This window comes from Vipera berus, assembly GCF_964194415.1.
Source record: "Vipera berus genome assembly, chromosome: 3".
NCBI lineage: Eukaryota > Metazoa > Chordata > Lepidosauria > Squamata > Viperidae > Vipera > Vipera berus.
In genome coordinates, this window is record NC_138204.1 from 58117739 (window position 1) to 58144466 (window position 26728).

At 39.7% G+C, this 26728-nt stretch overlaps 1 protein-coding gene across 3 annotated transcripts in view; it reads right to left on the reverse strand.

Moving 5' to 3' along the window:
- EIF2B3 (eukaryotic translation initiation factor 2B subunit gamma) overlaps positions 1–26728 on the reverse strand; it is a 105549-nt gene that overhangs the window by 62709 nt on the left and 16112 nt on the right. For all 3 annotated transcript variants that reach the window (XR_014026022.1, XM_081324566.1, XM_081324567.1), the window contains 2 exons: positions 16032–16191; positions 14267–14378 (listed from right to left, as the gene is read on the reverse strand). Coding sequence is in view for 2 of the 3 variants with exons in the window: in XM_081324566.1 (XP_081180692.1) it covers positions 14267–14378; positions 16032–16191 (272 nt within the window). In the remaining variant the exon portion in view is untranslated. The remainder of the gene's footprint in view (positions 1–14266; positions 14379–16031; positions 16192–26728) is intronic.

A 26728-nucleotide genomic window follows, 5' to 3' on the forward strand; every position in this document is an offset into this window, starting at 1 on the left:
GACTGTTTATGCCAGTACAATTTACCTTGCATTCTTAGATCTTAAGACATATTTTGCAGATACCGCTACAACAGTTAATTCTACTTTTTTCATGTCAGGATCTAATCTATGCAACAGTTTGCTGCTAGAGCCACCCCCTCCCCCTGTCATTCAGAAGGACTTAAAGTGTTTAACAAAGGTATTTCTTTTTTAGCATTAAGACAGATTTCTTCCAATGTGCCTTAGCAATGAACAGAACACACGTTATAGTCCTAATAGTTTATAGTAAATAATATGAAATACAACTTAGTGAAATGATAGAACTACCTATCCCTGACTTTTCCTCCTGTCTTTCCTCTCTAAGATTATAAATTCCAGGAATGTGGAATTTATTACATCTTATTTTTTAATAAAATATCCTATATAACAATTGTGTTACCTACAAACACATTCATAGGGGTTTTTTTTTACACACAGGTTTACTCAAAGGGCAAGCAAACAACACAACCAGGAGCTGCAGTGTCATGGCAATGATCCAATAAGGATAAACCGCAACCAGGAGTGCAGCCAAAATTCCTTCCCTCCCTCTCCCCAATCTCTTTTCTTCTTAACTTTTTGAAGTTGATTAACAAAATAGGCGCACTGAAGATCTGCTCTCTGGCAGCTCTGCCTATTTTACTTCTTCTTAGACCAAACTTAAAATATGCTTTAATTGGCAGATTGCTACCTACAATGTATGTTGACAGTTTCTTCCTTTTCTCATTCTCTATCATCTAATTTTAAGCTTGTTAAGCTAAACTGGTGTTATATTATATAAAGGTAAAGGTTCCCCCGCACATGCGTGCTAGTCGTTTCCGACTCTAGGGGCCGGTGCTCATCTCCGTTTCAAAGCCGAAGAGCCAGCGCTTGTCCGAGGACGTCTCCGTGGTCATGTGGCCGGCATGACTAGACGCCAAAGGCGCACGGAACGCTGTTACCTTCCCACCGTAGTGGTCCCTATTTTTCTACTTGCATTTTTTACGTGCTTTCGAACTGCTAGGTTGGCAGAAGCTGGGACGAGTAACAGGCACTCACTCTGTTACACGGCACTCGGGATTCGACCCGCCAAACTGCCGACCTTCTGATCGACAAGCTCAGAGTCCTAAACCACCATGCAATTGTTCCTTTGGCCACTTTTTGCTATCAAATGTGTGGCATCAATCTTGACCAGGATCACCATCATTCTTCCTTTTTCCCTTCTCTGCCCTTGAACTATGGCTTTCTGATATTTATTTCCAGTATGGGGCTTTTCTTTCTTTTGAACAATAACGCAGGAGAAGATAAATTTCAGAAAGCAGCAAGATGAGAGCAGGGAAACTCATGCTGACTTTGTCACTTTAAAAGGTAGAGGCTGCTGTATGCTCTAAATAAAAAACTCCAACTTTGAGGGGTTTATAGGTATATTTAAAATCAAATGAGTGCTCTCACAAAATGACTGCCATGAGAAAGGAGAATTGGGTCTAGTTTGGATTAGATTCATTCATAAAATAGCTGCCAGCTGTTAGCAATCACAAAATACATTCAGGAGAAGGCAAACTGGGGAGGAATCTCCTGCCATTTTTGTTACCCTCTTAATATGTTCTCAGCTACCCCAGCTTATCATGTTATGGGCAATGAGTATATTCCCAATAAAACTTTGTGTTGCCACCGCTCAGCATTTTTAAATTCTAAGAACACCTATGGGGCCCATATGGGGCCTGAGACATTTGTAGCATGGCTGATTCCTACTTTACCGTTCCCACAAAATGAAAACATTTTTTTTAAAAAAAAATAAGTCAGGCAATCAAATGTTCTTGAGGTTTAATTTTGCCCTCTGGTTTCTTAAAAATAAAGAACAAAGGAAATAATATTTCTGGTCTCCCATACAGACAGTCCTTGACTTACAATCACAGTTGGGACCACTCAACCAGTTGTTGAGTGAAACAGTTGTTAAGTGAGATGCCCACATGATCAGTTTGCTCAACGACCACAATTCTGGTAGTTGTAGTTGTTAAATGACCGTGTGGGTCGTTTGAGTGGACGGAGCAATATAATTGCCTGCTGAAGGAACACAAGTAGCTCCCCTACGTGCATGGAAGGGGACCCCCTGCAGCAGGGTGCAGAAACAGAGCTTAGATCTTCAGGATTCTCCATTTATCCAGCCTAGTGGTGGAATTCCCCTCCCCTCCATGAGCAGACAGAAATTCCTGTGCTGGGCTGGAGAAATAGAGCTCAGATCTTCATGATCCTTGCTTTGTTTCTCCAGCCTAGTGCAGTAGTTCCTCTCCCCTCCATGCATGGAACGGAAGTCCTGCACGGTGCTGGAGAAACAAAACTCATGATCCTTGCTTCATTTTTCAAGCTCAGTGCAGGACATCCCCGCTGATTTCCTGGAGAAACAAGCAGAGAAGTTTACAATTGGCAATCCCATGGTTATGGGACATTTCGCACTGGTCGTAAACAGGAACAGGTAGTCAAGCAACCAGAACGTGATCACGTAACCAGAGGTGTGTGTGTGTGTGTGTGTGTCTGTGTGTGTCTGTGGCTGGAACTGTGTATGGACCATAAAGCAAGCTTTCGGAGCCGTCATAACTTCAAACAGTCCTTAATGACTAGTCTTAAGTCAAGAACTACCTATACAGCCAATCAGTAATTGCTATAGGAATTCTCTTTGCCTACAAACAAAAAATTACAGTTCAGAAAACCATTCACCCTTAGGTGACTTCCCAATTGGTCCATTACTTTGCAGCGTGATTCCTGCTGCTATTTGGTTTTGTCAACTTTCTCAGCCAAATTGCACCGCTGTGATTGTGCTGGTTATGCACTGTTAACCCAGCAGCCAATGCAGTAAGTGTAGCAAATTGTCATTATGTAACTCCAATTAGTTCAATCAGTACCAAATGTAACCATAATTCTGAAAACACGTTCACTGGTATGTCTTTTTAGAAAGCATTATGACTTTGAACTAAAATATAGGGTTGATATAAGAGTTCTTTCAAGCTAGCATTTCTTGGAGGACAACAATTAAACAATTCCCATCGGTATTTCCCTGTAACCAGCTAGAAAACCCTCTTATACTGCTCCATATTTAAGATTGACTAGATAGTTTAAAATAAAAAGCCTCAGAAACTGCTTAGGCTTTGTTATCACAGATCTCAAGTATCCCAATGACTGAGACTATTTAATATTTTAGGAAAGAAAAGACAAATGCCTTATGCTATTCTCGCAGTGCTTTATGTAATATTTTCTCTCTCCTCTGCTTCTTTACATTTACTAATATATTTACAACCCGGACTGGGGTGTTAACTAACTGCTGCATTCCAGTCTGCTTTGCGTCATGGAGTTCCACAGCTATTGATGAGTAACATATGTTTAACATGTGGCCAAGAAGACTCGGACTGTGTTCAAATAGGCATGGATAACTCTGCTGACCTTAGACTCAGTCTTCTATGCCATCTGAACAGCACAGTAAAGTGATTCTATGAAGCTAAACAAGTTAGGAATTGTCCACTGAGAAAGATCCTGTAAACATTCAAAAGACCAGGGCATTATCTCTTTTATGGTCTGGTACTAATGTGTTGGATTACACTCTCATGGTCTATTGTCATGCAGGCTGGGAAAGACGAATTTAAATACAGCTAGGTGGTAAAAAAAATGGAGGGTTAATTTATATAATTTATACACACAGACACATGCTGAGCTTTGACAAAGTAATCTGAAAAGAACAATTAGATTCACTCACTATTTGCTTCCCTGCTGAAATCCTAATGTAATCCTCCCCCTCAAAAAGGAGCACGGTAGGTTATAATTAAAAAGCTGCATATTTTTAAGAAATAGAAATTCCCACTCAGGAAACTTGATTATGTTTTTTTCCAATGTTTTCCTTTGAAAGATAGCAGAAACACTAAAAATGAGAGAAGCTCAAATTGTAAGTATGGATGCACCAAAAGGTCAGTCTCTCCAACTGCCCTAAAACGAGTCACGAGCTCTTTACCTTTGAAATCAGAAACCAAAGTTTTACTAAGAGCGCTATAAGAGTAAAAAAAAACCAAAACAAAATCTATCACGGACAGGATGTTGTAAAACAAAGTAAATATAACATGCTTCTCCGTTCATCCAATAAGCAGGTAAGCCAGAACAGAAAAAAACAAAAGTTCAAATTCACTGATCAGTTTGACTTGGAGGATTCCCTTTCTGAATGTATACACACCCACACAAAAGCAAGGGAAGCATCTAGAACAGTGTTTCTCAACCTTGGCAATTTGAAGACGTGCCGACTTCAACTCCCAGAATTCCCCAGCTTCAAGTATGCCAAGGTTGAAAAACCATGATCTAGAACATAATTCGTAGGCTCTGAAGTACTGATATATCTCAATCATTTAAGTATGTTAAGACAGTTCACACATGCTGAAGACAAGAGCTCTTTTGGCTGTACTATGATCCCTTTTACTGGAATTTTTGAATTCAGATATAGTAAAAGCTAAAGGTAAAGGTTCCCCCGCACATGCGTGCTAGTCGTTTCCGACTCTAGGGGCCGGTGCTCATCTCCGTTTCAAAGCCGAAGAGCCAGCGCTTGTCCAAGGACATCTCCGTGGTCATGTGGCCGGCATGACTAGACGCCAAAGGCGCACAGAAGGCTGTTACCTTCCCACCGGAGTGGTCCCTATTTTTCTACTTGCATTTTTACATGCTTTCGAACTGCTAGGTTGGCAGAAGCTGGGACGAGTAACAGGCGCTTTATTCACACCTTGGAACTCTCTTTTTCACTCTTTTCTCTCCCAACTCAACCTAAAGAGTCTTATCAGTTCCAAAGACTTGCAGCTATTTCCTGAGCACTTAATACTGTGTAATTAAAATGTAAAATTAAAACATTAGATTTTCAAGTGCAGTATTTCTGTAATTCTGAGTTTCAGCTACTCTTCTCTGCTGTATTCTATCATTTGCCAAGCCCAACAACCCTGCATTACGCATACAGGAGTCCTTAACTTACGACCACAATTGAGCCTAAAATTTCCATTGATTAACAAGACAGTTGTTAAGTGAGTTTTGTCCTGTTTTATGAACTTTCTTGCCACAATTGTTAAATGAATCACTGCAGTTGGTAAATTACAGGTGAAACTCGAAAAATTAGAATATCGGGCAAAAGTTCATTTATTTCAGTAATGCAACTTAAAAGGGGAAACTAATATATGAGATAGACTCATTACATGCAAAGCAAGATAGTTCAAGCCGTGATTTGTCATAATTGTGATGATTATGGCTTACAGCTCATGAAAACCCCAAATCCACAATCTCAGTAAATTAGAATATTGTGAAAAGGTGCAATATTCTAGGCTCAAAGTGTCCCACTCTAATCAGCTAATTAAGCCATAACACCTGCAAAGGGTTCCTGAGCCTTTAAATGGTCTCTCAGTCTGGTTCAGTAGGAATCACAACCATGGGGAAGACTGCTGACCTGACAGTTGTGCAGAAAACCATCATTGACACCCTCCATAAGGAGAGAAAGCCTCAAAAGATAATTGCAAAAGAAGTTGGATGTTCCCAAAGTGCTGTATCAAAGCACATTAATAGAAAGTTATGTGGAAGGGAAAAGTGTGGAAGAAAAAGGTGCACAAGCAGCAGGGATGACCACAGCCTGGAGAAGATTGTCAGGAAAAGGCCATTCAAAAGTGTTGGGGACTTTCACAAGGAGTGGACTGAGGCTGGAGTCAGTGCATCAAGAGCCACCACACAGAGATGGATCCTGGACATGGGCTTCAAATGTCGTATTCCTCTTGTCAAGCCGCTCCTGAACAACAAACAACGTCAGAAGCGTCTTACCTGGGCTAAAGAAAAACAGACCTGATCTATTGCTCAGTGGTCCAAAGTCATCTTTTCTGATGAGAGCAACTTTTGCATCTCATTTGGAAACCAAGGACCCAGAGTCTGGAGGAAGAATGGAGAGGCACACACTGCAAGATGCTTGACGTCCAGTGTGAAGTTTCCACAGTCTGTGTTGATTTGGGGAGCCATGTCATCTGCTGGTGTTGGTCCACTGTGCTTCATTAACTCCAGGGTCAACGCAACCGTCTACCAGGAGATTTTGGAGCACTTCATGCTTCCTTCCACAGACGAGCTTTATGGGCATGCTGACTTCATTTTCCAGCAGGACTTGGCACCTGCCCACACTGCCAAAAGCACCAAAACCTGGTTCAATGACCGTGGGATTACTGTGCTTGATTGGCCAGCAAACTCGCCTGACCTGAACCCCACAGAGAATCTATGCGGCATTGCCAAGAGAAAAATGAGAGACATGAGACCGAACAATGCAGAAGAGCTGAAGACCGCTATTGAAGCATTCTGGTCTTCCATAACACCTCAGCAGTGCCACAGGCTGATAGCTTCCATGCCACGTCGCATTGAGGCAGTAATTGCTGCAAAAGGGGCCCAAACCAAGTACTGAGTACATATGCATGCTTATACTTTTCAGAGGTCCGATATTGTTCTATGTACACTCCTTGTTTTATTGATTGCATGTAATATTCTAATTTTCTGAGATTGTGGATTTGGGGTTTTCATGAGCTGTAAGCCATAATCATCACAATTATGACAAATCACGGCTTGAACTATCTTGCTTTGCATGTAATGAGTCTATCTCATATATTAGTTTCCCCTTTTAAGTTGCATTACTGAAATAAATGAACTTTTGCATGATATTCTAATTTTTCGAGTTTCACCTGTAGGTACATGGTTGTTAAATGAATCTGGCTTCCCTGCTGACTTTGCTTGTCATAAGGTCACAAAAGGTGACCACATGATCAGTTGCCAAACATCCAAATTTTGATCTATAACCATGGTGATGCTGCAACGACCCTAAATGTAAAAAATGCTCATAAATCACATTTTTCAGTACGGTTGTAACTTTGAACAGTCACTAAATGAATGGTTGTAAGTCGAGGATTACCTGTATATTAGCTGTAGAGTAAGTGGTAGATTCAAAAGTTTTTGTTTCAAATCATCCCTCAGCCAAGATGTTCCTTGGGCAACTTTGCTTAGTCAATCATTATCTTCCAGCCCAACTTACTATGCAGATCTCTTGAAGTAATGAATTATATTATCACAAGATCCTTGATAATTGACTATTTAAAGAGCAAAGATTTATCAAAAGAAAAGAAAGCAATTAAAACTGCAATAATGTTCATTCCGTTCTATTTTTGATGGCAAGATTTCAGACATCTAAGTCAAAGATGTGCAACTGTTTTTGGGATGAGAACTGCCCTTGGCCACGAATGGCATGTCAGGCTCCATATTCCACACAGTAGGAAATGCCGGGAAACATCAGTGAGGCTAGGACAAAAACTGAAGTTGATTTCCTTTAATTTTAAATTATTTCAATTAATTTAAATGCAGTTAATATGATTATGCATTTAATGTTTTTCACTCTTACTTTAAAAAGTTAAAAATTCAGGAAGGCCTCTGAAGCAGAGCTCCCCAACCTGAGGGCCACAGCCCACTAGTGGTCCGTGAGGGAATTGCAACCGGGCTGCAAAAACGGCCGGTGAGTGCACTCACGCGCATCCTCATTTGGAGGAGCTGTGAGCACGCTTGCCAGCTGCAAGTGAGAAATCACCCCCTCTGCCCCCTCCCACTGGTCTGCAAAGCCGGAAAAGTTGGGAGAACTCTGCTCTAAGGAATCACATCCAAGGCTTTTAGGAGCGTATATGACCTTTGGACCTCAAATTGGAAATCTCTGTTCTAAGGCATAGCCTATAGCAGCAGCTCCCAACCTTTTCTCTACCCCGCAACCCTAGAACGCTTCTGATATATTCTCGCACCCCTTACAAAAGTTCAAAATAATGGCAACAAATTATGCATATACACTCTAATTTTGAAAAGCCAAGTTTTCACACCCCCTGGAATATCGTCTCGCACCCCCAGGAGGTGTGAACACCCCACCCCACCCCGGTTGAGAACCCCTGGTCTATAGCAAGAATCCAGAAACAGACTTTTCTTCCTCGGATTTCCTCTCCTTCCAGCAAGTTTCCCTCCTGAGTACCAAATTTTCTGCCTGGCTTAGGAGCATCAGCTAGAGACAAGGTAGGTAAACACCAAATATGGCTTGGCTCACTTTAAATTTCCTATCCACTCTAGCACAAACATGTAACAACCCAAATAGCGTTACACTTTTTTGTTGTTCAGTGCAATACAAATGAGTGTACAATTCAAAGATTAATTGATTGTAAAAAGAAAGTTTATAGTTCTTTCCAAGCATGGCTTTTTCATGGCAGTTTCCTCAGTATATTATCATGGCTATCTGAAGCCAAGAGCATGTAAGGCATGTGCATGCAGACATTTGCACACTCGTTGTATAGGCAGCAATCAATTTCATTTAGAGGAGTTCCCTCTTCATACTATTTTGGGATAACAGCTAAACTTTACTTACAAAAGTAGGGGGAAAATCAATTGACGCTTACAAAGAGAATATTCTCTTAGCTACTTAACATGCCGTTCTCACTAGGTAGCCCTTTTCGAATCATGATGATTTACAATGCCTTGGAGGCAACTATAAAAACCTCAACATTGACATACAATCCCTAATTAACCTGAAATATGCGATAACTTTATAGAAAGTATGCAGAGTTATGGAATTACACTGTAAAAAGTGTAACAGAAGTTCATAGAAGCAATTTCATGAGAACACCACAGTAATAAAGATTACTGTATCATTATAGGATCCACTCCTTGTTGTTTAAAGAAACCTCCGCTGTAAATAAAAAAAAATGACATAACTAACTTTGTACTCTCTTAGTATTTCAGAGGTGCCTAATACATTTCTGTGCCTGAACAATTCTTTTAACGATTCATCTCCACACTTAAATATGATTTTCCTCCCACAAAAGGATTTTAAAGAGGACGAAGTAAAACCACAATATCCTTTTCATACATAAAATGGGTTAGGTCTTTTGAATAGAGACCGCATTGTCACTTCAAAGCCATTCTTGCCATTACCCAATATATATTCATACAGGAGGTATTCCTTTTTTGTATGAGGTAATGAGTGGGCCCGATTGTGGCTGTGATTTATTAGTGCATCCTCTTTAGAGCAGCACTGCACCTGCATGTGCAGAGATGGGACACCCACGAAGGTGGATGGCTTATTAGGGACAGCTCATCCCCAAACAACCTACAGCATTTTAAGGGGAAATGATCCAAATTTAGACCTGCTCTAACAGGTGTCTTTTAGAGTACTTTTTAGAATACAGTCATAAATATCTCAGATGAGGCAAACAATTCTTTGCTTGTAGTAATCACTCCATGGAAACAAGTATAACAGCTCCACCATCACCTTTGAAGGTGAGAGGTGGAGAAAGGCCAATGGAATTCTCATTATTGCTCAATGTTGTGGCATGCCAAATGCTTAGAAAGATAGAGCTTAGTGAAGTGAGACTTCAAAGTACATACCAAATCCCCAGATCCAAACTTCTATCCAATATTTATCCTTAGGATAATGCAAAGGTGGAAAGTCTATGCCTCTCTAGAAACACTGCCAATAGTGAGTGATGCTATGAATTATAGTTCAGTAAAATTTGAAAAGATACAGACTTCCTATCCTGGTTTAACATAAAGGTAATTCAACATTTCTTCATTTGGCATAAATTATGACTTAATGTTTGGGTTATCGCAGCTAAGATTTGAAACCTGGCAAGTGACAATGGAAATGAAGAAATCCAATGTAAATACAAAACCCACTTTTCTTATAGCAGTCTTCCCCAGCAACCTTCCACAACTTGGCATATTCCACATATATTTTGCATGCTCCACGTATATTTCCCATTCCCAGCATTCCCACGGCTACTGCTGAGAATTATGGGAGCTAAAATCCATACCCAGATTGTTGGGGGCAATAAGCTGACTTTGTAATAATGCCGCTTGGGGGGGGGGGGCGAAAGCCCTAATAAGCAGGCATATACGGTACATAGAATGAAGGCTACTGCTAAGCTTGTAAGCCGCCCTGAGTCTTCGGAGAAGGGCGGGATATAAATGGAATAAAATAAATAAATAAATAAATAAAGGGTATCCAATTTGGGAAAAGCTGTCTTTAAAACTGAATGTTCATTTGACTTTGGTAGATGTATGTATTAGAATGGTCTTTGGTTACCATGATACTAATTGCCTTATTGATCAGTGAAAGAGCTGAATGTATCTTCCTAGGCATTTTAACTATGAGTTTAAATGCATTTTTTTCGAAACCAAAGATGAAAAAAAGTTAAGAATTTCCCAAATCAAGCTCAACTCCTGATGTTTGGACACTCATGTAGTTCAAAAGTGTTACATGAAGGCAACTGAATTTAGTTTCAGAAGCTAAGTATTTTTCAGACTCTAGTGATAAGCAATATTTTAAATTGAATTAAGATTATCTAGTAAGGACTGACAGCCAAGTAATTAAATGTTTAAAATTATAAACAAAAATTATTATTACTGTTTGAATATAGATAATTTTCTTCCCTGTGTATTATAAGATCTAATTCAATGTAAGATGTAGCTCCCTGCTAAAGGTCTACTAGGAATGAGCAGGCTATAAATATTGTGAAAGGAAGAAAAGAATTTGATATTACCCAAACCCATACACTTTAAAATTATCCTAATCTCAGCATTATGCAAAGGGCCACATGTGTGTGGCTGGGTAGGTGTGGCTGATGGGCGTGACTGGGTCAGCCTGACTAGATAGGCATGGCCGGGTGGGTGTGGCTGGGTCACCACAACTAGGTAGGTGTGGCTCGGTGGGTGCATCCAGCCCAGCCCCACTTCTCCGAGGAGGTTCCCGGCCACACTTAACTCCTTGAGGCTGCTGCTGCTGTGCTTGCTCTCCTCGGCCAGGTTGCTAACGGTGGGTATGGGAGGATAGCTGGGGGTTGAGGCTGGTAGGCCTCCAAGGTGGCTGGTTCACCCAGTGGGCTGCGATCTTCCCAGACTGGATGAGAGCAGAAGGGTGATGGGACTCCTGCTGGTTCTGGCTGCTGCTGCCGGTGCCACCACCATGGGGGTGAGATGAGGCAAGGTGAGGCAGGTGGCAGGGTGGGAGTGGCCTGGCTGCAGGGTCCCAAGCTGCATGAGTGCGGTACAGGTGGGGTGGGACCGAGCATGGCTTATTGGATGCTCCAGGCTCACATCCAGCTGGCTGTCACTGCAGACAAATGAGCGGCCAGGGGGCTAATGAGCTGCAGCTGCTGCCAGGCCCCATCAGGCCCCACGTGCTCACTGCCTCCTGGGGAAACGCCCAGGGGAATGCACAGCCGGGCTGGGGTGGGCCGTGGCCGAGGTGGCAAGGGCCGGCCCCTCGAAGTCTCCAGGGCAGCGCCACGGGCCTGGTCTAAACATACCATGGGTCAGATCTGGCCCATGGGCCTTGAGTTTGACATATCTGCCTTACACTGATATTTAGGAGTAGTTATTTTTGAAGCCCTAAACTAAACCAACTAGTTGGCTGGGTTGCTTGTTATACTTTTAATTTTAATTCTTATAATCAAGTGGCAAGTTAATGATATCACAGTGATTCAAGTTTATATTCTAGCAACCCAGGGTCAATTTAAGATTAAGTGGCACCTAAATTGAATACAATGGATACAAACATACATACATACATGTACCCTTTTTATTTATTTTAATTCTACTTGTCTACCCTATAAATCTATAATTTCATTTGCTTAGTGATTTTTCTTTACAGTTGCAAAAAAAATTATGTGAACCCTTTGGGATTACGTGGAGTTTTGCATGAATTGGCCATAAAATGCGCTCTAAACATCATGTAAGTCACAACAATAGAAAAACACAGTCTGCTTAAAATAATACTACACAAACATTAGCTGTTGTCATCTTTTAATTGAAGATAAGATGGAAACATTCACAGTGCAGGAAAAAGTATGTGAACCTTTGGACTTAATAACTGGTTGACCCTCCTTTGGCAGCAATAACCTCAACCAAACGTTTCCTGTAGTTGCAGATCAGACCTGCACAACGATCTGGAGTAATTTTGGACCACTCCTCTTCACAAAACTGTTTCAGTGTAGCAATATTCTTGGGATGTCTGGTGTGAATCGCTCTCTTAAGGTCATGCCACAGCATTTCAATCGGGTTGAGGTCAGGACTCTGACTGGGCCACTCCAGAAGGCGTATTCTGTTCTGTTGAAGGCATTGTTTTGTTGAATTACTTGTATGCTTTGGGTCATTGTCCTGTTGCATCACCCATCCTCTGCGGAGCTTCAGTTGGCGGACAGATGGTCGTACGTTTTCCTGCAAAATGTCCTGATAAACTCTGGAATTCATTTTCCCATCAATGACAACAATCCGTCCAGGCCCTGAGGCAGCAAAGCAGCCCCAAACCATGATGTTCCCTCCGCCATGTTTTACAGTGGGGATGAGGTTTTGATGTTGGTGTGCTGTGCCTTTTTTTCTCCACACATAGTGTTGTGTGTTTTTCCCAAACAACTCAATTTTGGTTTCATCTGTCCACAGTATAATTTGCCAGTAGTGCTGTGGAACATCCAGGTGCTCTTTTGCAAACTTCAAACGTGCTGCAATATTTTTTTGGGACAGCAATGGCTTCCTCCGTGGTGTCCTCCCATGTACTCCATTCTTGTTTAATGTTTTCCTTATTGTAGATGTGTCAACAAAAATGTTAGCATGTGTCAGAGATTTCTGTAGGTCTTTAGCTGACACTCTAGGATTCTTCTTTACCTCATTAAGCATTATGCGCTGTGCTCTTGCAGTCATTTTTACAGGACGACCACACCTTGGGAGAGTAGCAACAGTGTTAAACTTTCACCATTTGTAGACAGTCTGTCTTACCGTGGACACATGAACATCAAGGCTTTTGGAGATACTTTTGTAACCCTTTCCAGCTTCATGCAAGTCAACAATTCTTGATCGTAGGTCTTTTGAGAGCTCTTTTCTGCGAGGCATGGTTCACATCAGACAGTGCTTCTTGAGACCAGTAAACCCAAAACAGGTGTGTGTTTTTAAAGGGCAGGACGGCTGTCAGCAACACATCCAATATCATCACACTGATTGGAGTCAAGGTTGGCTCACTCCTGGCTCCAATTAGCTCTTGGAGAAGTCATTAGGCTAGGGGTTCACATACTTTTTCCACCCTGCACTGTGAATGTTTCCATCTTATGTTCAATTAAAACATGACAACAGCTAATGTTTGTGTAGTATTATTTTAAGCAGACTGTGTTTTTCTATTGTTGTGACTTACATGACGTTTAGAGCGCATTTTATGGCCAATTCATGCAAAACTCCACATAATCCCAAAGGGTTCACATACTTTTTCTTGCAACTGTATGCTAGTTAATGACCGTAATAGAAATTAATGATAAAGCTAATTTTGTAATTCTACTTTATTGTGTTAAAAAGGTTAGAAAAGAAAATGCCTAGAAATTATTATTCCAATTAATGTTGTCAAGCAAAATGAATTTGGAACTTCACCATCTATGTTGCAGAGAATCTCACTGCAAATATTCAATTTTAATTGTAATGTTAATATACAGTCTATTAGCACCACCTTTGAAAGGAGCATTAATGAAATGCCTTTTTAATGAATGCTTCAGGGGCTCAGATTTTCATACTGTGCTTTGTATCAAGTTAGAAAAGAACAATAGTAGATAAACATAACATAAAATAATCAGTACCACATGTATTTATATGGAAAATTCAGAAACAAATATTATTCTTATATTCACATATTGAGATATCCCATTTTGCATTATCTTATTTCCTCCTTCCCAATTTCACTTTATCAGTAAATGTTTGAAAAAATGAAAATAAAATGAATCTATTGGCTTTCCATGTTAGTTCTACTTGCACAATGATTAAACAAATGGGAAACAAAGATAAAGAAATTGTAATAAAAGGAACAATCAATACAGTAGCTTATCTGCTGTAGGAGAGAGTTAAGAGGCCGTAACATTCACCCCATTTCCTCCTGGATTAACAATAAGGTGTGAACTAGCTATAGGAAATAAATAATTAAATTGCTCAATTTCATATTACAATTTTATGGTGCATATTATTATGCTTTATAATGAATATTTAAAGACCTTGTAAATATCCTTGAGTAGCAGCTTTGAAAAACATATATAATAACTATAAATACACATCACAAAAATTTAGATTCTGGGTGAAATGGAAAATTTTGAATATATACAGCAGCTAGCCTTCATCTCCATAATTACTTGTTTTCACTATATTTCATAAAACTGTTAATTTGGAAAAGGCAAAGTCCAAAGCTTACTTTTGAAGGATAGATCTCTTAATGACAATTTCTTCATCCAGATCTGCTTCATTGGCCATGAAAAGCAACCTCTTCCCTGAGCTATCTACTCCAATGAAGTCACGCTGTTCCACTGAAATAGAAAATCATAACATCACTCTTTTATAATCCTTCTCTGTAACCCAGGAAGAGTATGGGTAGACCAGGGGTAGGCAACCTCGGCTCTTTATTGACTTGTGGACTTCAACTCCCAGAATTCCTGAGCCAGCCTGGCTCAGCTTGGAAACCTCTCCCTTTCCCCTCAGCATGGCTGGCTCAGGAATTCTGGGAGTTGAAGTCCATGAGTCATAAAAGAGCCAAGGTTGCCTATCCCTGGGCTAGACTCCTGAAACAAAGCATATACATGTAGTCCTCAACTTATGAGCACAATTGAGATTAGAACAAAGCAGTTGTTAAGTGAGTTGGACCCTATTCTATGACCTTTTTTGCCATGACTGTTAAGTGAATCACTGCAGCCAAGTGAATAATGTGGTTCTTAAGTGAATTACAACTTCCCTCATTGACTTTGCTTGTCAGAAGCTGGGATGGTTGCAAGTGGTAATCACCTGGCCTTGGGACGCTGCAACCATCGGGAGTACATGCCAGTTGCCAAGCATGTCAGTTTTGATCCTATGATTGTGGGGATGCTACATTAGTCGTAAGGGAGAGGACTGGTCATAAGTCACTTTTTTCAATGCCACTGTAACTTTGAATGGTCAGGAAATGCATGGTTGTAAGTTGAGGACTAACTGTTGAAATGTCAACAAAGTTTGCTCATCAAACCTGAAAGAATTTTCCGGAAAATTCTAGCAAGGGTGTTCCAACCAGGGAAGAACCAAAGAAATATAAAAAAAGTTCCACGAGAGGTCCTTTAGCTATGTGTGGCTATAGTTTGAAAGATGCTTGTATTGCCACTTCCCTGCTTCTACAATTTGAATTATTGAATCAGGGATAACGAGGGAATAGCTGTTTTTGTCTTCTCACTAAAATTATTATTATTTTGGGCATAGCTAGCAACTATTGAGAGACATATTGTTTCGTATAATATTCATTAATAGCTAGAACCTTGGACTTACGTAAAAATAAAGGGTAAATTTTCTAAGAGAGATTCCAAAATCGAGGAATCATTTCTAAAAGAGACATTGCCAAAGTTAATGAATACAAACAGGAGAACCTAAACAGCAGTGCAGCACCAATTTCATTTCAGAAATGTATGTTTATTCTGCCTAAACAGAATGGTGATGGAATGCCACAAACAACAAATATTTTGACTATTATAAGGTTTAAAAAGTAAGTTGCCATATTAAGTATTGTAGGAAGAGAAGCTGTGTTAAGTCTATGGCAGCCAAAATCAGAAGGAATCTGGTAGATTCTTTTCAAACTAAAAATTTTTTATTACAGGCATAATCATTTAAGTCAAGCATAGTTTATTTTGGGGTTCTGATCGTGCATTTTACCTGATGGTATAAATCAATCCGATTCAATATTATTGCTAAGTACTCAATCTTTTGTGATTAGGAATAGAACTGCTGCTAGAATGTAACAGAAAAATGACAAGGCTTATATTGCATGGTAACATCATAATACTAATTATAATAATTATATGGTCATCAGGAATTGGAAGAGAAACTGAGATATCATTTCAGCTTGCATACAGCTTGTGAAAAGTGTTAATACTCTGCAAAAACTACCAATTCTTGTGAAACTACCAGTGGTTCACATTCCAGAATAAAGCTCACTAAATTACCTAATTTTTTCTTTCCTTTTTGTCCAGGTCCAAGTTCGGTGGGTTCACAGACCTTCTTCATTAACATGGAGAGTGTGGCATCATGAGTTCGGAATAAATCTACTACTTCATGAAGAGCAACATCTGTAATTAGATCACAACTCAGCACCAACACATCTGTCTGTCAAACATAAAAGAAAAAATGTTTCCTTATAAACATGTAGATGCATTCTTTTGAAATAGGAAGAACAGTACACAGGAGGGCTTCTCAGCAAATGCTGCTAAATCCATTAACATTCTGCATTAGTCCTACAATACAGCTTTTTATTATTTTATAGGTATTATCTATCTGTTTATTATTTCTTGCCTTTTAAAGGCACTTCATCTGCCAGACATTTATCTTATTTATTTCTTATTTGCCGCCCCTCTTGCTGTGGGGTTATTCTGGGCAGCTTACAACAGTAGAAAATTATAAAAACGTAAATATAAAAATAGTAAAACAACGGAACAATGAAAATAAATAATTAAAATACAGCAATATGACTTAAAAGGTGGGCAAGGAGGGAGGGCAAGATGTGCAGCAGGGGGAGGTGGGTCAGCTATTAGTCCAATAGACACCTTCAGTGTGGTACTCCCGCAATGCCTCTGCCAGATATGTTATTATATTGCATAAGACTTCAGCAGTATATTACTTTAACATTTCTGTTATTACCATTATATTTGCTAGTGGTAATGAACGTTGTCCATAGGGTCGCGATGGGTCGTTCACGACTTCGCAGCTAACAACAACACAACAACAATTTATTTTAATCCTCCCTGTGCCATGTAATTCTGGATTGCAGAATGCTAAAAACGTGCACAAGTTTATTATTTACAGTGACAAACCTGATGTTTCCTACCCAACAGCATATACCATGGCATTAAGAGCAGCACTTGGAAAAGGTATTCAGACATAGTGATGTGTCTATATCTACCAATATTAAAATAGTGCAAGAAATAGTATTCCCTGTGACAATCTCTGGAAGTGAAAGTTGGTATCAAGAGTACAGATGTTCTTCAACTTTCATGTTGGAAAAGATTCCAGAGAATATAGTGGACAGGCAGAAAAAAAATATGGGTCACTGGAGATGTCAACCCAGAGTTCTCGCTCAAGGCACAAATTTCCAGGCTCAAATTATTCTATTTCAGAAGATGATGACCAGCAGCAAAGTGGATGGCCTCAGTTATCCAGTAATAATGGTTGCACCATTAGAGGACCTGAAAGACCAGTTAGGAACAGATTGTAATGGGGGAAAAAATGTATGTGATTGCTAAGGGTTAACACTGACTAATTAACCAAAGTGCAGCAAGTCAGTCATACTGAATTAAAGCAGTTTACATTTTTCATCCTCTTGTAATTTTAATTTCATTTTATGACTTCTTAGTTTTAAGTTTTAACATTGTTTTATTGTTGGGCTATTATTAATTTAATTCTTTTTAATTCTATATTTATCTTAATCTATATTGTCTTTTAAATATTGCCCTGTAAACCGCCCTGAGTCCTTCGGGAATAGGGCGGTATGTATGTATATATATATATATATATATATATATATATATATATATATATATATATATATATATATATATATATATATATATATATATATATATATATATATATATATATATATATATATAAATAAATAAATAAATAAATACCTCAGGAATTCCCAACAGGAACTATTTATTTATAAATACCCCAAGTCCATTATGCCAAGGTACTGTACTTTATTTAAATTTCACCGACACAAAATTTAAGAATACATGTACTACGAGATAAGATTAGTTCAAAAAACATCATCAATGCTATTCCAAATTAAAGATTTGATCATTCTAACAGATCTGTTATTAAAGAAAATGTTACAGGCGAATATCTGGAATACTACAAAGCAAAGTTCAACTTCCGCTCCTGCTTTTATTTCCAAGAATGCTACTGGGTCTCATAAAGTTTCTTAGAAAATAAAAATGGAGCCATGCTATCTTTGGAATGATGCCCATCTATCCAGAAAAAGGGGAGGGGGGAACATGAACAGTAGGAACAGGAAACATCTTATAGAGGAGGGAGGAGGCTGATGCAATGATGTTTTAAGAATGTCTACAAAGTAGGATGTAGCCACCTTCTGAAGAGGTCAGCCTGCCCAGGCAAACATTGTAAACATGCAAACAGTGCAAACTGGGCTTCCTGCTCCAGCAAACTGAAATTTATAAACACATATTTCCAACATGGAAACTATGACATTTTTTGCACTGTTGTACCAGGAAACTATCTGCAAGGTATGGTATATTCTGTTAATATCAACATTTAGGTTTTCTTTTTCTAGAAAATACGTTTTTTAAAAAAAAATGTATTAAAAAAGAGAGCGGGGGGAAAGCTCTCATTGTTCACAGTGAGCATGACATAAAATATTCTCCGCAAACCGGGCAGGCATTCAGGTTTTTTGTCTCTGCATCACTTTTATATGAATATACACCTTACCCTTTGTGCATTTACAACAGTTGTAAGTTACATCTGTAGGGAACAGATACACTAAAGTGTTGTAAATATTCAGCACTGTTCCCTATAGACGTAATTTCATTCCACCTATTAAAAATCATGCTTTAGATTACTTCTCCGTACAGGCTGCTTAGAGAGTTTTGTACCTGCGAGAGTGATAGAAATAAGAAACTGTAACCAAAGATTTCATGCCATAAAGCTACCTTCCTCAATCTGATTTATTAAGCTTCAACCCCAGTTAAGTCTTGACTGAGGTGGCCAAGGACACATGTTCCTGGAGAATTCTAAAGCCCCCAAGGTTAGACCGCTTAGGTATAAATATGTAAGTTTAATAAGTGTCTAATTTAATACATAATAATAATCACTGAAACCTGTAATAAACAAATAAACGTGAGATAGATGTTGTGGCAGCGTTTTTCACCTCTTCCTCTATCCCACATAATAAGATGTATACTCCGAAGGGAAGGCAGAAATGAAGCTGTCAGCTTTCCTAGGTAGACCAGGCAGGGAACAGGACCAGATCAGCTAGTTCTACTTTATTATGACGCTACATTATCAGAACCTTGCAAGTTTGATGGTACAAATCTCCTGCTGTCTCTTTGACGGCCTGAGAAGTTAGGGAAGGATCTTTTCTGAGTCTTTTTCTCTGCCCATTATGCAGCTGTGGCTATGCCCTGCCTCATCTGATTCTTCCCTAGGGGCCATCTTTTCCCCCGCTATCACCTTAGGTCATCCCCATATACAGAAGCATACTAACTAACCAATAAGTTCAAGACATTCAAGTGACAGCCTGGTATTTTCGTTTTAGAATTTTACAGTGTACACTAGTGCCTACGGAGGGGGAGCTGGTGAGATTACAGTGAAGCAGCAGGAAGGAGGGATCACATTCCAGAAAACGGAGAAGGGAGCACAGCCCGGAACTAGATAGAAGACAGAGGAAGAGAGTTAGAGTAGCTGATCCCTAGAATCTCTCGGGTTATATCCACTAGGCTGGGAGGAGTAAGGGTTTAGTTTAGGGGCAGGCAACCCTGGCTCTTTTATGACTCGTGGACTTCAACTCCCAGAATCCCTGAGCCAGCCATGCTGAGGGAAAAGGGAGAGGTTTCCAAGCTGAGCCATGCTGGCTCAGGAATTCTGGGAGTTGAAGTCCACGAGTCATAAAAGAGCCAAGGTTGCCTACCCCTGGTTTAGTTCGTATTATGTATATGCAAATAAAGAACTGAACTCTGGCTGAATTGTTCTACATTCTTCTTAGGCTTAGCCTGATATATATGAATGCCAATAAGAGGATTAAGGAAAACAATTTCATTATCCCACACAACTTTTCAATTTTCATTATCTTATCTTCTTTGCAAGTACTGCATTGAGTCTGAAGGAATGGGATAGGATAGACAGGACATCAGCTAAAGGATGCACTGGATTCCTCCCTGCTCTGCAATTCTATATTTTATATAGAGAATGTTTCTTTCTACATAGCACTATATTTTTTATGAAACTTTAAATGACTATGAAAGGTAAAACACAGGAAAGCAATCTAGATAAAAAGTTGATTTGTAAACTATTTTTTTTTCTAATTCTACTTGAAAACCATTTTTTTTAAATGACTGAAATGAATTACCACGGCTATTGTACTAAAAGTATTGCTGGGAACAATTTTACAAGGTGATTTGTATTATCTAAAGATAATTTTCCCCCAGATCAAATGTGTCGTTTTCACAGAGACACATCATAGCATGTTATTAACAAAGATGATCAATGTTGCCAAAAATCATTCCATCATTGAAAACCTTTGAAAACCTTTTTAGACAGGTGACATTACATTAATTTTTCATATTGTGTAGTCATTATAAATAAAACAAAAACAATTTATTTCATCTTAAACTATTACAGAAGTTCTGTACTATTCACAATATTCCTTAAACAGAAGACATTTTAATTCCTCTTCCTTTAGCTTCAGGCAAAATTCTGAACCTATATTCCTTTAATAGAAGAATATAAATATTGCTGGTTTTGAAAAGAATAACATCAGCCTGGAATGATAGAGTCATTGGTTTCCTTCTCCTCCTCCTCACCCACCCTCCATAAAACCTTCAAAGAATAATGTGCCAGTTTCACTAACTACTAGGTAATAATTTAATACTATTACAGTGTTAAATAGAGAGTAGGACCTAGGTCATAACCAGCAATGGGTAAGATGTAAAATTTAAAAGTATTTGTAAATACACTACAAAGGTATCCCCTTTTTAACCAATTCATCCGCATACAAAGCAGCTTTTCAAAGATAATATTTCAGAATATTTCACAGAAAAACTGAATAAATAAAAACTGATAAATAAAAATGTATCTGCCTATTATAAAGTAATCCCACGTAACCTGACAGGGGCAAATAAAAAATAAAATTCCACACCAAACAATAATTTGAATAAATGTTCACATAACTACTGGTGGTGCACACAACGAGCCCTTAAAAGTTAGGAATTGTATCTGCCAAACATATGGCGACAACGCAACATTTTGTTGAAACGTTGTGGACAAGGTTACAGTTTAATTGCTTTTAAAGACTAGATCTTTTTCCAGTAGGATACCTCCTTCTTCTCAATGATGAAAGGCACCTCAGGCATGCCTTCATTTTGGACTTGTTAACTCCATCTTGTAATTATTTAGCTACACCATTTTAATCTGTCATCCTCATAAACTGCCAACAAGGCTTTCATAACTGCGAACAGGCTTCTCGGGTTTTTTTTTAGGATGAACTCTGGCAGAGGCTGAATACAAGACCCCTGAGGAGCGTAAGGGAACAGAACCACCAAATGTCTGGTTGCCATCTGTTCTACCCATTTACTCTTCAATATGTAAATAAACGTCAGAGAGCACAGGGACCAGTGAAACACACGGTTGCTAAGTGAAGCCCAAATTTCTGCCTCTCCTCCTGATGAGCAGAGCAGCGGCCTCAGATACACGCTGAGAGTACACCATGAAAGACTCTTTTGGGATTCAACAGCCTCCCCTTTGAAACACCAACACCCTCATAAATAAAGTTCTTACTGTCTGATGGATGCCCTTTTTCCAGTATGGAACTCCTGAAAGAATAAACTAATGCCTGAATGAAAAATAAACTAGGCAAGCACCCTAGTAGTCACTTCTATTTTCCTTTACTTTCAAGGGTTGGTGTGGCAGAAAGAGGGGGGGGGGAAATATGGTCTGTATTTTTAAAAACTACATAATAAGAAAATCTAATTTATCCTCAGTATGACCAACGACTGGGGGAAAATCCTATGCACGTCCATTTGATTAAAAAAGGCAGAATAGTATTATTTTAATTTTACGCAAAACTGATATAATGCAAATGGAAAATACAGCAGTGAAACCACTATGAAATATACAGCACATCCAAATTAACAATTAAGGCTTTCTGATGTAAGATATAACATGCCAATTACGTACATACAACAGATTCAAGTAATGTAAGCAGAGATTAAAATCAAAGCAACTACAGATTTTGAACATACATTGCAATGCTGACAATTGGATTTAACCCCCAAGTTAAAAATATAATTGATTTAGATAGCCCAGAGAAAATCCCTGAAGACAGATGATCCAGGATCACCCAGTCCACATAAAGAGACATGTTATTCTTATTTCAAATTAATACAGTCAAGCCAGTATTTTTTAAAAAAAAAATCCCTAAAAAACATGTGCTGCAGTCCTATGCTCATTTAACAAGGACACTTTACTAAACTCAATAAGACAGTTTTGGAGGAGGCATCTAAAAGATTACAGTCTTAAATTGTTGAATGCAAAAGAAATAGTGTATTTCTTTTGCACTGAGATCATAACTGAGATCATAACTACACAGAGTTTGTGGGTTAAAATCTGGCCACATAAGATTCTGTTATATTGCAACAGAAATACAGGTATGTTTAATTTAATAACGCTCACAACAATCCCTACAGTTCAGAAAACTGCGCTAACAATAGAACCCTGTAATAATATATATTACAGTAGATCTTTGTAACAATATATATTAATTACTATAATAGTTTTCTAAACATACAGAATTAGTGTTATAAAGTTTATTTTTATTTATCTATCAAATTTAGATACTGCAATCTCATTCTTAGAGTGACTCAGAGCAGTTACGTTAAGCAGTACCTTAGCTGTTTTCCTAGGAAGCCACTTTCTTAAGTGGATAAGCAACTCCAAACAGGACATTAAAGAGGTTTTAAAAACATTTTATTGAACATTTTTAATGCCTGAGTATTTTTTTAGTTCACAATATCAGAATACGGCTTTATCCAATTAAGCTGGGTATCAGAACCAATCAAAGGAAACTTTTTTTACTTGACATAAAATCGTAGGTTTTCTTTAAAAAAAATATGATAACAAACCAAGGGTCCTTTAGGGTGTGGTTCTTATTGCATATAGTCGGATTTATAGTTTTTACAAGAGTTTTCATTTAAAATCTCTTGTGTTTTCCCCATATTCCAACTTCTGTTTGAAGACCTCCAGCAAGGCAGAACCACTTTCCAATTACCTGCTTCTAATGTTATCTATTGATGCAGTAGTTTCTTCCTATTTTTCAACTAATGCATTAAGTCCCATCCAACCCATCTCTTTGGAAAATATAATCTAGGTATCTACTATTCCAAGTCAGTCAACAGATCCCTAAGGCTAAACACCTGTTTCATCCCAGACATGAACATGCAGGATTCATTCCAGTTTTACAATAGTTAAAGCAAGACATAAAATATTCAGATACACTGTAGTTGGTTCATTTATCCTTAATGGCTTTGTTTTTAAACTGCACTAGAAATTTTTGCTATACTGTATAAATCCAGCAGACTATATGGTTTAGGAAACCAAAACTATAAAGCTTTAGTGCCCACCACCAATTTCAGAGTTTAGCAGTAGTGTGTGTGTGTGTGTGTGTGTGTGTGTGTGTGTGTGTGTCCACGCGCACACGTGCTTGCACACGCATCCACACCTTCCACCTGGTAATTGACAGGTCATTGCAGTTTTCTTGACAAGATTTTTCAGAAATGGGTTGCCACTGCCTCTTATGCGCAAAAGCGACTAGTCCATGGTCACCTAACTGGCTTTGTGCCTGAGGCAGGATTAGAACTCATGTGGTCTCACATTTTCTAGCCTGGTGTCTTAACCACCATACCAAAGTGGCTCCTTTTATAGTATTATTTACCAATATGTTATTATATAAAAACACGATTATCTTTCTTTCTGATCCTTCTATTTGAATAAAATATCTAAGATTATAATTCAAAAGTCTGAGACTTTTGGCTTAAGATACACACGTGGTTGGAAAAGATGATTAAAATACAGACTGAACTTAGACCCGAACTGTTTCTATTAGGAATACTAGGAGCTAAGTATGAGAAGGAGAATGAGTATCTAAAATTGCATGTATTGATAGCAGCGAGAATAGTATTTGCCCATACTGGAAAACTGAAAACCTACCAACTGAAGAGAGCTTAATCAAGAAAATTTTAGAGTGTGTTGTTTGTTTTAACATTAGAGATTTTATTAATCAAAATTCGAGAGTCCTCTATGATAAAGGGAATTAAAATAAAACAGAATGATTATAGATTGAGAGCTTTTGCTGATGACTTGGTTGTGACAGTATCCCAACCGTTACAGTCAGTTATAGATTTGATGGAAATTATAACTCAGTATGGTAAGGTTTCTGGGTTTAAGGTGAATAGTAATAAGACTAAGATATTATTTATTTATTTATTTATTTAATTTATATACCGCCCTTCTCTCAAGAGACTCAGGGCGGTGAACAGGGCAATACATAAAAATTAGATACAAAAATTAAAATTAAATTATTAAAACATAATTAAACAATGCCCAAAGATAATACAAATTTAAAATTGAAGTCATTAATAAAAATCCCACCCCGTCCCATCAGGCCAGGCCAGCTTGTTTAAAGAGATAGGTTTTAAGGTCGCGCCGGAAGGAGCGGAGATCGGGCACCATCCGGAGCTCAACCGGAAGATGGTTCCATAAATCCGGTGCACCCACAGAGAACGCTCTCCCCCTGGGGGCCACCAGTCGGCATTCTTTGACCGGCGGCACCCTGAGGAGGCCCTCTCTGTGGGAGCGTACTGGGCGGAGGGAAGTTGACGCCGGCTGCAGGTGCTCCCCAAGGTATTCTGGACCCATGCCATGGAGGGCTTTGTAGGTCATTACCAACACCTTGAACCTCACCCGGAAGACAACTGGTAACCAATGCAGCTCGCGGAGCAAAGGTGTAACACGGGAGTATCGGGAGACTCCCAATACAACTCTCGCGGCTGCATTCTGTACCAGTTGGAGCCTCCGAGTGGTCTTCAAGGGTAGCCCCATGTAGAGAGCGTTGCAGTAATCAAGACGAGAGGTCACGAGCGCATGAGTGACCGTGCGCAAGGCATCCCGGTCTAGATAGGGCCGCAACTGGCGCACCAGGCGAACCTGGGCGAACGCCCCCCTAGTCACAGCTACAATATGATCTTCTAAAGAGAGTTGTGAGTCTAGGAGGACTCCCAAGTTGCGAGCCCTATCTACAGGAGGTAAAGACTCACCCCCCATAATGAGGGGTGGGATATCCTGAATATCCCGAGATGCCGGTACGCACAGCCACTCCGTCTTGTCAGGGTTGAGACGAAGCCTGTTCCTCCCCATCCAGACCCGGACCGCCTCCAGGCACCGGGACATCACGTCGAGGGCATCACTGGGGTGGTTTGGGTCGAAATGAAAAGTTGGGTATCATCAGCATACTGATGATACCCAACTCCAAAACCACGAATGATCTCACCCAGCGGTTTCATGTAGATGTTGAACAGAAGGGGCGAGAGGACCGACCCCTGAGGGACTCCACAAGCGAGAGGCCTCGCGGTCGACCTCTGCCCCCCTGCCAACACCGACTGCGAGCATCCCAGGAGATAGGAGGAGAACCACTGAAAAACCGTGCCTCCCACTCCCAATCCCCTGAGACGCCGCAGCAAGATACCATGGTCGATGGTATCGAAAGCCGCTGAGAGGTCTAATAGGACTAGAACAGAGGAGTATCCTCTGTCCCGAGCCCTCCAGAGATCATTCACCAGCGCGACCAATGCCGTCTCCGTGCTGTACCCGGGTCTGAAGCCCGATTGGTACGGGTCTAGATAATCCGCTTCATCCAGGACCAGAGGGAGCTGATGCGCCACCACACTCTCAACAACCTTCGCAAGAAAGCGAAGGTTGGAGACCGGACGAAAGTTATTCAAAACAGCCGGGTCCAAGGCAGGCTTCTTGAGGAGAGGTCTCACCACCGCCTCTTTCAAGGCGGCGGGGAAACTACCCTCACTCAAAGAAGCAGATATAACCGCCTGGAACCAGCCTCGTGTCCCCTCCCGGGCTGCATAAACCAGCCAGGAAGGGCACGGGTCCAATAAACATGTGGTGGAGCTCAGCCTCCCCATGATCCTGTCCACTTCCTCCGGAGTCACAGGATCGAACTCCTCCCAGGTGACATTGACAAGACCGCTCGTGTCCTGATCGTCCGATACTGCCCAGTCGGAGTCCAAACCGGTCCGAATCCGAGCGATTTTGTCCGACAGATGTTGACTAAATTCCTCGGCCCGCCCCTGCAAGGGTTCCCCACTAACCTCCTGATTAAGGAGGGAGCGGGTCACCCTAAACAGGGCGGCCGGGCGATTATCTGCGGACGCGATGAGGGCAGCGAAGTAGTTATATTATCTAAGAACCTATCTATGAGTGAAAGGGATATGTTATCTAAATTAACAGGTTTTGAAATAGTGAAGAAGGTTAAATATTTAGGAGTATATATTGCAGCCTCAAATGTAAAATTGTATAAGAATAATTATGAAACACTATGGTCGAAGGTACAAAGGGACTTAAATAATTGGAAAAAATTACAATTATCATTACTGGGAAGAATTGCAGTTGTTAAAATGAATGTTCTACCAAAGTTTCTCTTTTTGTTTCAAATGATACCTATATTGAAAAAGGATGCCAACCTTGATCAATGGCAGAAGGGTATTAACAAATTTATTTGGGCGGGGGAAAAACCAAGAGTTAAATTTAAGATTTTACAAGATGCTAGGGAAAGAGGGGGACTCAAGGGGCCGAATTTGAAATTGTATTATGATGCGGTTGCCTTGACGTGGGTTAGTGATTGGCTTAA